At 51.5% G+C, this 12,674-nt stretch overlaps 1 protein-coding gene across 1 annotated transcript in view; it reads left to right on the top strand.

Annotated features, from left to right (window-relative positions):
• Positions 1 to 12,674, top strand: part of RNF220 (ring finger protein 220) — a 262,744-nt gene that overhangs the window by 228,826 nt on the left and 21,244 nt on the right. Inside the window, 2 exon segments of the mRNA XM_017881842.1 lie at positions 5,697 to 5,742; positions 9,234 to 9,335. Of these exon segments, the coding sequence (XP_017737331.1) occupies positions 5,697 to 5,742; positions 9,234 to 9,335 (148 nt within the window).

Raw genomic sequence — 12,674 nt, 5'->3', positions numbered from 1 at the left:
CTGTGTCCATTTCCCGACCCCCAGCTCCATGCTTCTCGCGGCTATGTCTTGCGTCCCCGCATCTGTACCCCTCACGTTGCGGCCCAGCCCAGCACCCCTACGCCCATGCCCCCTCCGTCTGTGCATGCCCTGCGCCCCCGGCACGCGCCCGCCTCCAACCGGGTGTCTGACAGCCGGACAGCGGGATCTGCACAGCAAGTGAAATTCCCGTCGGATCGATAAAGCCGAAGCGCTGGCGGCGACGGGTCGATGGTTTTATCTGTCTTGGCCCCGCTGCGCCCGGCGCGCTGACAGTCGGACCGGCCGGCAAAGGCGTTCAAGGGCAGCCGCGCCCGCGCCCCCTCCCCTCGCTTCTCTCGCCCTCCCTCCCTGCGGCCGCTGCGCCCACCGGACTGCGGGCTGGACCGGCCCGCCGCCGCCCTCGTGATTTATCTGGATTTTTAATTGGAAAAAATTTGCGAATTAATTGATTTCAGGAACTTGCCAATTAACATTGTAATTGGGTGCGTGATAAATTCCCAAGGAGCGTGTCAGCTCCCTCCGGGCTGACGGCCGCGCAGCGGGGATCGCGGGGAGGGCCCCAGCCTTGGCTGCCCTTGCCCCGCCCCTGCCCGCTCTAGGGAAGCCAAGACAGCAGAGGAGGTTGGGAAAAGATGACATACGGGTTCCTGAGACCCCTCTCCACTCCCCACCATCAGCTCCCTGAGCAGAGGGGCCTGAAACCAGCCATTTCACAGATGGGGAAACTGAGGCCCGCAGGAGGGCAGAGTCTGTGTGTGCCTCACTTCCAGGGTCCTGGCAGAGCCCACATGAGGGCAGCCCCATCCACCAAAGGCACATGGTTGGAGGCCTCCTCCCCAAGCTCTCCCTCCTCCCCTCCCCTCTCCTCTCTGCCCCAGCCCTTCTTTCCCCTGCTGGCTCCTCCCTCTTCTTGCCGCCAACCGTCCCCTTTCCTCTCCTACCCTGCTTTTGCCTCCATTGCCTCCTTTGCCCTCCCTGGCCTTCCTCAGCTTAGCCAGCTCCTGAGTCTGTGGATGCTGCCGCCAGGTGCCCTCCATCAACCTGGACATGTTCCCCCTCCACTTGACTGCTTCCTAAGGGGCTCTTCAGACTGGCCTGGTGTTCTGCCTCCTGCCTCCCTTTGCCCAACAACACAAAGCACACCCCACTAGGAGCAGGCTGCTATTTCAGACACACTCACGGGCTCACAGAGTTCTAGAAGCAGGGACCTTCCAGCTCCAGAGCCAGGGCTGGCTGTGCTTCAGACACAGGCACAAACATATACAGGACACGCAGGTGCACACACACACCCATTCCAACACAGAGATGTGCCCACACACACACCCTGAAAGAAGTCTTGTCCCATGGATGTCATTCCCATATACATACATGGGCGCACAGACACTTACAGAAAGAGTAGTCAGAACTTCCTTTGGCAAAGTCCTTACACTTTTCCAAACACTTTTCCATTTGAGATCAGAGGCTGTGCCAACACTCTCTCCCTCACCCCATCCTTTGTCTTTCCCCTTCTCAGCCCCTTCACAGGGGCTCCATTAGACCCCAGAACTTGGCCAGGTAGAACAAGGAGGGCGAAGTTAGATGGAGAACAGATTGTGGAGGGCCTTCAATGCTGGAGGACGTCCTTGATGGGGTGGAGAGTAAGCCGAACATTCAGGAGCCAGGGTGAAGCTCGGTCAGAGAGAGACAAGTGGGAGGGGCATGGTTGTGAGGCCAGTGTGGAGTGTGGATTGGGGGTAGAAGCGGGAGGCAAGGGAGGAGGTTGGCTGGGGTACAGGGGAAAGTTGGTGAGGCTGACCCAGGACAGTGGCAGTGGCAGTGGGGATGCAGAAGAGAGAATGATGAGAGACTGGGTGGAGGAAGAAGCCACAGGACTTAGTTGGGGTGCTTACTGGGAGGAAGCTTTCTAACTTGGATGATTGGGAGAGTGATGGTAGCAGAGAAGCAAGTGTCTGAGGGAAGGAAGGGACGTTGGGCAAGCTCAGCCTAAGATGTCTCTGGGATGGTGATGGGGGAGGGACTGGATGTGTGGAGAGACAGGCAGGGACATAGATAGATGGGGGCTAGAGGTTGAAGGGTGGGGGCGGAGGAAGGAGTTGGCCCCCAGACTTCCCAGTGGCCCTCAGGCAGGAGTTTCCACCCAGAGAGATGAAGGAGCCTTGGGCATGGAGAGATTGCACAAAAGTGGGGCTTGGCTTGGTGGGGCCTGAACTTAGAGATATTCTCTGGGAGATTTCTGGAGCCACTCAAGATGTGGCCTCTGGACTGGGAAACCAGCTCTCTGGCCAGCACTTTAAAAGGCCTGAAAGAAGCCAGAGGGAGGCTGAGTGACTCTAGAGGAGAGGCGGGGTGTGGACATGGCAGTGCCCCCACCCCCACTTAAGCCTTATTTAAGGCCGGCCTCGGTGTTTGGTTGGGTAATGAACTAGATAAACAATTCCCCAAATAGATTAAAACGAAGTGTAACTTACAAAGGCGGCTGGTGATGATGGTTTATTCCCAGGCAGCACACCATTTCTTTATTTCCAAGGATAATTCAGTGTAAATCACCTTAATTAAAAGTGTCAGCCCAGCCCATGAATATTGTACTTAGGAACGCGTTTCCTGGGTCCCAGTTATAATTTAAAACCCATGGATCACTAGGCAGCGAGTGACTGAGCAAGGGAGGAAATCGTTGGGGGCGGGCTGTGGAAATAGGGAGGGACGAAGGCAGAGCTGATGGGCTGGGCGGGAGCCAGGCTGCCTACAGCTGCTGGCCTCAGACCTCTCTTCTATGAGGCAGGCCCTTCAGCAGACTGCTCAGCCTCTGGGGGGCCAAGCACACTGGGAGGTAATCAGGTTGTTGGAGGGAAGATAGGGAGGGGGGTCCCTTGCTCAGAGAGAGGCAAGGAGCCTCAGGTAGTACCAATCCAATGCAAGGGACAGCAAAGAGTGTTGCCAGGAAAAGATCCAGAGGAGTGGATCACCAAGTGACAGGCTGGACATTCTGACCCTGAATGTCCGTTTCTGTTCACCAGCAGAGCAAACTGAAGCCCAGAGTCAGCAGTTCCCTCCCCAAAGTCACACAGCAAGCAAAGAAAAATAACTGGATTCTGCCCTCTATTCTAAGCCCTGGGTGTCTTTATGTAGGTAGCATGGATATTTCAAGGCCAGCATTGTGAGCTTGGCCAGACACCACCTCAAATCCCAAACCCTCCACGGACTGTGTGACCATATAAATGTCATTTGACCTGGTAGTCAACTTTGTAGAGATTTTGTGAAGTTTCAATGAGATAACATATATGAAGGCCTGCACCTGTCACATACAGTGGGTGCACAATCATTGTTCATTCCTTCCTTTTCTGCTGTCACCTGATCCAACTGGAGATAATACTCATATCCTAGGCCAGGGCAGAGCAAGCATGATGTTGTACAGTAGATGCCTCATTTCCATACCAGAAATGGTGATGGTAGTATTTGTTTACTGAGTGAATGAAGGAGTGAACGAATGATAAAAGCCATAGACTCAAAAACTAGTTGCTTCTCAACAGCAGTTCCGTGTCCTCTTTGAATCCCCAGTGCCTACATCAGGGCTGGCATGAACCATTTATGAGCAAAACATTATTGAATGGAACCTATTGTAGCTGGCCTTCCTAGTCTGTGATGCCCCCGCTGTGTGATTAGACTGGCTGACAGCTATGTTTTTACACTCAGACCTTGGCCTCACTCTGCTGCTGGGCCTGGCGGCCCCTGCACTGGGATGTACATATGTTATGTGTGTGTGTGCATATGTGTCTACATTTGTGGGTACATGTGCGTCTGGGTGTGTGTTGGTACACACAGGTGTCCATATCTATGCATGTGTTTATTGGACTTGTGCATATGAGCAGCTGTCATCTAATCTGTGTGGCTGTTGTAAATCCTTTTTTTTGAGACAAAGTCTCACTCTTGTTGCCCAGGCTGGAGTACAGTGACGCAACGGCTCACTCCAACTTCTCCCTCCTGGATTCAAGCGATTCTCCTGACTCAGCCTCCCAAGTAACTGGGATTACAGGCACCTGCCACCACGCACAGCTGATTTTTGTATTTTTAGTAGAGACAGGGTTTCACCATGGTGGCCAGGCTGGTCTCAAACTCCTGACCTCAGGCGATCCACCAGCCTCGGTCTCACAAAGTGCTGGGATTACAGGCATGAGCCACCGCGCCGGACCATGAATCTGTATGGACATGTGTCTGGGAATATGCCTCTGTGGCCCTGTGCATCTGTATGCGTGTTTGAGTCTCCAGGTGTGACTGGTTGTATCTGTGCCTGTTGGCAGAATTATAGGAAGTCTATGGGTATATATGTGTGCACCTTTATACCAGGGTTTCTCAACCTCGGCACAGTTGACATTTGGGGTCAGATAATTCTTTGCTGTGAGGGGCTGTCCAGTACACTGTAGGCTGTTTAACATCCTCTACCTACCACATGCCAGTAGCAACCTCCCCTCCCTCCACTCAAGTTTTGACAATCAAAAATGTCTCCAGACATTGCCGGATGTCCCCTGGGCAGGCAAACATCTCTTCCCCTTCTCCCCTGTGCCCCATTGAGAGTCACTGCTGCATCCGAATCTGCCTGTGCTTTTGCTGGCATGTCCGGTATGTCTGTGGGTGTCTAAGCTCATCTGTGCATGTTCCTTATGTCTACATTCGTTAAGTCCCTATGTGCCCCATGCATTCTGCCTTGGATGTGTGTCTGTGTGTTCTTGTGCTTTCTGGGTATATCTGCGGGTGTGCTGTACATTATAGCTCATATGTGTGTCTGTACGGGGACCCTGTGTGAATGGGCTGCGTCTGCCTCCGTGCATTCATCCGCCGGCACTTCTGTGAGCATGTGTGTGTGAATGCACGCGCATGAATGTGCGAGCACAGATGTGGCGAGCGTAGTGGGGGCAGCAGGCAGGGAGGGACAGGAACAGGGATATTAATGTTTCTGAAGTGGATCTGATTTGATACGTCTTGTTCCATTGTCAGCATCTGTTTAGTGGGGATTTGTAATACTTTGTGGCTCTGGATCACTCATGCTTAGCGCGGGATGTGGCCTTGCATACCAATTTTGTTATTAAACACAGTCCTTGCCTCCCCCACAGCCCATCCATCACCTCCCACCCCAGCCCCCGCCTGCTCTGAGCCGCCCACCATATTTCAGGGCCCAGCTCCCGCCTGCCTGCCGCGCCCGATGCCGGAGGGCCTGGGGCTGACAAATTGAATCAGGGGGAGATCATTCCTGGCCTAACACAGTTTGCAGCATGTTGGAGGGAGAATTGACAAGAGCCATGTCAGCTCCATCACCCCAATCCCACAGGAGCTAAGAGCGGGCTAGGGACAGGGGGTGGAGAGAAGGGGGTCTCCAGGACAGGCAGAATCTTCAGGGCTGATACAAGGAGTCAGGTAAAGTCCCTTTCTTCAGATCCACTGGGGAGTCTACCATGCCTAGTGTCTGTGTCTCCCTCCCAGGGGCCACCACTAGCCCTTGGCCCATGAGAGACGCTGAGCTAGGCTGGGCCACTGGAGTTGAAAGGACTGGGTGGAGCTTGGCTGAGCTGGGCTGGGCTAGGCTGGCTATGCCTTCTCTGTCTCTGGGGTCTTCTTGCTACTCTACCGTTGCATGCCCTGGGCGGCAGGTAGAATGGTTACCCTGTTCTCTTCTTTCTTGGCAGCAAGAATTCCCTTCTGAAGGATGCCATGGCTCCAGGCACCCCCAAGGTAGGTGGCCAATTACATGTTTTCCTCCTGCCCATACTAACCAAGGCCTACCCAGAACTGGTTCCTCCTGAGAAAAAGGAGCTTTTCTAGTATCCTCAACTACCTCCAGCTTTTCTAATATCCTCAACAATCTCCAGGTCTTGAACATCATCCTGAGGCCTAGGGCTGCACTGCGTGTGTGTAAGTGTGTGTGGTCTGTGCATGAGGGAGAGTGTGCTCATCTGACTTTCTCCTCTTCCAGCCGGGAGAGGGGTCAGAGCCAAGAATGGCCTGGGAGATGTGGGTGACCCCGACACTAAGGGTGGGAAGACTCAAAGGAAGAAAGTGAGCTATAGCAGATGAAGAAAAATAAAGAAATGCAGGTCAAGATAGTGCAGGGCCCTAGATGCCAGACTATGGGGGCGCAGGGGTGTATGAGTGTGCGTGTGTGTGTGTGTGTGTGTACTTTGTCCTGAGGGCAACAAGGAGCCAAGGAAGAGGCTGGACTCATCTGGGGAATTAGTCTGCCTCTCTGAACAAACCCTATGGGAGAAAGACTTGAAAGCATCAGATGGAGAAGGGGAAAATGAAGAGCAAGTATCTGGCTTAAAGGAGGGGCCAAGAAGCCTTAGCACAATGAAATTTATACCAAGAACTCCCCAAAGATGGCCACAGACACCGTGGGTACTACTTACCCAAAGGTGGTTTTGAGGGGATGGATACATGGGGAGAACCAAACTCTCCCTCACTGAGTATCCCCTTCCCCATTCCTCGGTAGAAGGCTGCATCCTTTCTCCCACAATTATTCAGAATGGGAGGCCACCCCTAGCCCATTTTATAGGGAGTGAGGAATGACTATGGAAGATTTGGGAAGGGTGGAATCAGTGCAGGAGAGTGTTTGGAGAGATTAGAGCAAACACCAAGGTGAGAATCTGGGGGACTCCTGCACTTGGTGTCAAGATAAGGTGTAGGAAGCAGGGAAGGAGACAGAGGAGGAAAGCTCAGTGAGTTAAGAGGGGCACAGGAGAGTGTGGTATCTCAGGATCCTAAGGAAGAAAGTTTCTAAACGTATCAGGTGGTCAGCAGTCAAACTGGGAAAGACTGGAGAAGGGGCCTGTTGTATTTAGAAGTCTGGCAGTGACTGGTGACCTCTAAGAGGGCAGTTTTGGGAAAGGAGCCAGAGTGACAAGTATCACCTCCATGGGGTAGGCCCAAATACCCTGCAAGCCTTTCAAAGGTATAGGAATGGATCGTGTACCTTCATTTAGAAAACTGCTCACCTGAGCAAGCTGGGAGAGGAGGAGCAGAGCGCCTAGCCCAGCCTTGGGTGGGTATAGGCCTTGGCCAAGGAGGCAAAGCCCCAAAGAGAAAGGGGAGGCTAGGGGTGCCAAGCAGCTGCAGACTCACAGAGGTAGGGAGCTATACTCACTGAGTGTGGCCCAGCCTGCAGCATTTCATGGTGTGGTTCAGGAAAGTCAGAGACAAGCTTCCAAGTCGGCCACCACAGGTGAGAGCTGACACCTGAGCATGGCTGGCAGGGTTGGGGACTTGGACATCAGTGAGGCCTGTGTTCTAAGGACAAACCCCTGGCAGACACAATCTACCTCTGTCCCTAGCTCCCCACATATGCAGACCCACACACACTCAGGTCACAATACAGACATAGGAAGTCTTAAACATGTGGCCTGAAACCACAGACACAGGCATACTGGCCATCAGACACAGAGACAAGGGACACTTGCTCACCCACTTCCAGATATATGCCCACACCCCCAAAGCTGAACAGTTCAGGGTCTATCCTCTGCCTTGACCTAGGCTTTAGGGAAGCAGGTCATGGGTGGAAGAGGCAAGAGAGAGAAGGTTCAAACAAGAGACTGAAAGGACAGGGAGAAGGAGGGAGGGAGGAGGAGGAGAGGGCGAGGGGGCCTTAGACAAGATTGATGGCCTCGTTGCCATTAAGAAAAAAATTAGCCGGTGGCGGCTATCATATTAAAGGGTGAAGAAGCCGTGAATTATTTTCTTAAAGATCTTATCGCTTACAATGATAATTTTACCTTCCAAAAGGCCACTTTTAATGAGGCGAAGAGCCGGGCAAAAAGTCATGATTTAATGCCGGGATTTTTTTTTCAAAACACATTTTACTGCTTTTTGGTCCATGTTTAAAAAGCGCCAGTGACCTTTTTTTATTCCGCTTGCCCCAGGTGTAATGCCGAGGCCTCTCAGGGCTTCTAACCTAGAAAGAAAGAGAGAGAGAGAGAGAGCGAGCGCGAAGGCGCACAAACAGGAGCTTTTTCATGGGCCGGAGGTCGGGGTGACCCACACTGTTCCCCCTCCTTAGCATCTTCCTTGGGACCAGAGAAGGAGAAGAACATTGCCTGAGAGCACCTCCTCTCTGAGCTGAGGGCTGGGTCACCCACGAGGCCTCCCACCGGGCTTGGGTGGTGAAGAAGGGGCTCCACGTTGCAGAGAATCCCGCACAGGCCCTTTCCAGTCTCTTCTCTCCTCCAGCTCCTGGGGTATGGGCAAGTCAGGGAGCCCTGCCAGACCAGCAGCTGTCCCTTCCCTTTCCAGGGCCCTTTCCAGTCCAAGCCTGAGGATGCGCAGCATGGCCACCGCATGCGGGTCACATCCTAAGGCTCAGGCGGAGATGAAGGATAAATGGCTGCTCCATCTTTCCCAAATTGCTTTCTTTGGGCTGTCACTGGCGATTTGGCGTGGTTTTCTAAGCTGGGGAGGACTCCTAGGGAATTGTGTGCTTCCGGCTCAGAGCTGTACAGGCTGGAGAAGGTAGGGGGAGGAAGTATGGATTGCTTTCAGGCCTCTAGGCCCCCCGTTTGCAGCTGAACAGGCCTTGGCAAGAGCTGGCTCTCAGGCAGAATGTGCCATGTGGCATTTCAAATTGTGGTGCTTGCACACAATTTCAAGCAGACAGTTTATTAAACTGCAGGCGTATGTAGAAGAGGCCATACAAGATTGACATGGGGGGATTCGTTTTGCTGGGATTTTTGCTGGGGTCATCAACGTAGCACCAGGATAAATGGACCAGTGTACATCCCTAGCTGCACGTGGGAAACTCACATGCTATTTAATTTACTGTCTCTATTGTGGGGCTGCCATCAGCCTGTATTAAGGGCAGGCAGGGCAGCAGGTATATGGCTTTACCCCCAACCCTTCATGGGGATCCCAGAGTGTCTGCTCTCCAAGGGAAAACAAAACATATACAGTCTCAGCCTACTGGGAGTGGACTGGGAGTCTCGCTCCACTGGGGCAGAGATTAGCCTAAGCAGGGTCCCTCAGGGGGTCTCTACCCATCCCTAAAACCAAGCCATGCTCTCCCACAACTACACTCCTAGGACTTGACACCACGCCTTTAGAATCTCGAGAGTGGTCTTTCTATTCCTCAGCCTCCTTCTCTTTGCCTCGCTCCCAAAAGTGCCACAGGACTGGGAACTCTAGAGACTGACGGTAGGTCTCATTCGGCCTGAGGCCACATGTCCTTTTTCTTCTTCCAGTCCCTCCTGTTGTCTGCTTCCATCAAGAGGGAAGGAGAGTCTCCAACGGCATCACCCCACTCATCTGCCACTGATGACCTCCACCACTCAGACAGATACCAGGTGAGGAGGGTGGTGGGTGGCCATGAGAAGCAAGCTCACCTGGGGGAAGGTTTCAAGAGCCTACCTGGTGCTAACTCCTCCTCTCCTCCGCAGGCCACAGGAGAGGCCTGAACTGGGTTTGATTCCCTCTGTGTCCAGTGCCCCTAAATGAACCCAAGAGGTATAGGTGTCAGGGAATAGGCCTTAAATAGATGGATTTTAGGGAGAGATGCCAAGGTCACGTGGGCTCCATGGACTCTGAGCACCTCTGAATCATTCTATCCATCAGGAAGTATCCTATGGGGTTTGGTTTCATAAGAGACCCAGATACACAGCCCAGAATCACCTGAAGATTTCAGACTTCAAAAGCATGATACTGGCCGGGCGCAGTGGCTCAGGCCTGTAATCTCAGCACTTTGGGAGTCCAAGGCAGGCAGATCACGAGGTCAGCAGTTCGAGACCATCCTAGCCAACGTGGTGAAACCTCGTCTCTACTAAAAATACAAAAATTAGCCAGGCATGGTGGCAGGCGCCTATAATCCCAGCTACTCCAGAGGCTACGGCAGGTGAATCACTAGAACCCGGGAGGCAGAGGTTGCAGTGATCTGAGACCATGCCATTGCACTCCAGCCTGCGTGACAGAGCAAGGCTCCATCTCAAAAAAAAAAAAAAAGAACAGAAAAGCATGATACCTTAAGCAAATAACCATTCAATTCCGCCAACCCTGGACACTGCCTGTGAGCGTCTTGGGCAAATAGGAAGGGAGTCATCACACAGTCCTACAAGATCATAGCAGAGGGGCCTAAGGGTAGCATCTTAGTTATAGATGGACCTTCTCTGGAGTAGGAAGGACAAATAACTTCCCCCAAAACTTTTGTCTAAGGAGAGGCAGAGCCCTGTCTTTCAGAATCCCAGAGCCGTTCGATGAAAGAAAACAACTCCTATTCCAAGGAACATTTGTCCAAATGGCAACAGGGCTTCTCAGGGAGGCCCAGTGTGAGAAGGGAAGAACAGCTGTGATCTGATGTGGAAAAACAGGGCTGCAGGGACCTGTAAGCTGGGGTAGAGAACCAGGGGCCCTGCTGGCACACCTGACCCCTTATGGGAATTACAGAAAGGTGTTCTCTCTGCACCCCTTCCTTACAGCTGACACAGCCTGGCCTGGCACAGGGTGCAGAGCTTGGAGAGTAGAGTGCCCAGCACGGCTGGACAGACGCCACCAAATGCCTTCACACGGGACTCAAACTGCAAAGCCCAAGAGCAAGCCCTGGGAAGGGATCCCTGCTCTCTCTAAAGGACCCAGTTTCAGAGAGGAAGCCCAATAAGCCCCTGGGAGACATTGCCCCGATCCAGACAACCCTGGTTCAAGGCAGAGAAATGACCAGACCCCAGGGAATTCTGATCTGAGAGGGAACAGAGACAAGGCTTTGTTCCAGAGCATTCTGGTCCGGAGGAACAGACAGAGCCCCACCTTCAGAGGCCTGTCCTCTGTACTGCACTCATGGCATGCACCTTGCCCATCTGTTCAACTAGGAAAGAGTAACCATCAGGCAACAATGCCTCAACTCCCTGACCCACCTTCCTCCCCACAAATGTCAGTATTTCTTTTATCTCCTAGAGACTATGAGGAAAGCTATGGACTCTCTTGCCTAAAAACATACACATGTGTTTTTACATACCACACAGGCACACACACATGCAGTATTATACATACAATTTCAGGAGGTTAGGAAAGCTCTAGAGGCCATCCCAGTACCACTTAGAGATCTCTGAAGCCCAGGTTAAGACCCAAGACCCTGTTCTAGACTCTAAGCACACCTCCTAAAGGACAAATCAAACTATGTTGTATCCTACAAGATAAAGCTGAAGCTCCTTATCATGGCAGCAAGGCCTTCTGTGATATGGATTCAACCTGTATGTCCAGCTTCCATTCCACATACTGTCCATGAATCCTATGGACTATGCTCACTGAACTAACGCTAACCACTCCCTGGATGACGCATTCCTTTCTTGCCTCTATACCTTTTCACATGCTATTTCTTCTAACAGAACTGTTTTACCCCACTCCATCAAATTTCTATTTATCCTTCCAAATCCTGCCCAAATATCATCTCCTCCAGGAAGCCTTTCTGGATGAGCTATCTCATGACCCTTGTGTGTCCTGATTATTGCCCGTCACCCTACATTGTGATCAACTGTTTAGGTATGTTTCCGTTATCTACAAAACATCCCAAAATTTAGTGGCTTAACACAACTCATTATTTATGATGTTGTGGGTTGAGTGGGCATTTCCTCACTCATGCAGCTCATTCATCCTGGAGGACAGGCTGGGCTGGAAAGTCCAAAATGGCCTCACTGCATGTTTGGGAGATTGGGTGTCTTGGCTGTCTTCCACGTGGCCTCCCATCCTCCAGTATGTTCAATAGCTTTCTTACTTAGCAATCTCAGGGCAGTGTCACACCAAGAAGGTAAATGCCAAAGCTACAAGGCCTCTTGAGGCCTAGAATCTGGAACTCACACATCACTTCTACCACTTTCTATTAAGCAAAGCAAGTCACAAAGCTAGCCCATAATCAAAGGATGAGGAAAGGCAGCTCTTGATAGGAGAAGATGCAAATAATTCTGGCCGTATTTAATCTTTCACAATGAATCTGACTCCACTAGACTTGGAGTTTCTCCAAGGCAAGGACCTTGTCTTATCCTTCCTTTACTCAAACATTTATCTAGTACTCACTCATGCTCAGCTTAGTGTCCTTGCCTTCAAGGGGTTAGATTTGCAGATAGATAATTACGGTCCAGTGTTTTGAGTGCTATGACAGGAGTATAAATAAGTTTCTAGGGGCCACGCACAGTGGCTCATGCCTGTAATCCCAGCACTTTGGGAGGCCAAGGCAGGTAAACTGCTTGAGGCCAGGAGTTCAAGACCAGCCTGGGCAACATGGCAAAACCCTGTCTCTACTAAAAATATAAAATTTTAAAAAAAATTAATAAAAAAGAATAAGTTTCTAGGATACTACAGCAGAAGGAAGGGAAAATCGGAGCAAGCTTCACACAGGAGATAATGACTGAAAATGGACTCAGAGAAGGAATAGAAGTTCACTTAGCAGACAAGGAAGAAAGGTTACTCCAGATATAAAGGCAACACTATGTACAGAGAACATAGAGGTGTAACAGAATGATATATCTGGGGACCTGTTAGTAGTTTGGTTTTGTTAGAAAGTAGAATGCAAGAAAGTTAGTAGATGAAGCTGGAAAGCAACCCAGGGACTAGCTGGGTATCCCGTCCCTTGATCTTTACACAAGGCTTGGCATGTAGTAGTTGTTCAGCTATGTTGGATTTTTTGTTTTGTTTTGTTTTTT

This window comes from Rhinopithecus bieti, unplaced genomic scaffold (genome assembly GCF_001698545.2).
Source record: "Rhinopithecus bieti isolate Rb0 unplaced genomic scaffold, ASM169854v2 scaffold_12155, whole genome shotgun sequence".
Classification (NCBI taxonomy): Eukaryota; Metazoa; Chordata; class Mammalia; order Primates; family Cercopithecidae; genus Rhinopithecus; species Rhinopithecus bieti.
This window is presented reverse-complemented; position numbering and strand designations above follow the sequence as displayed.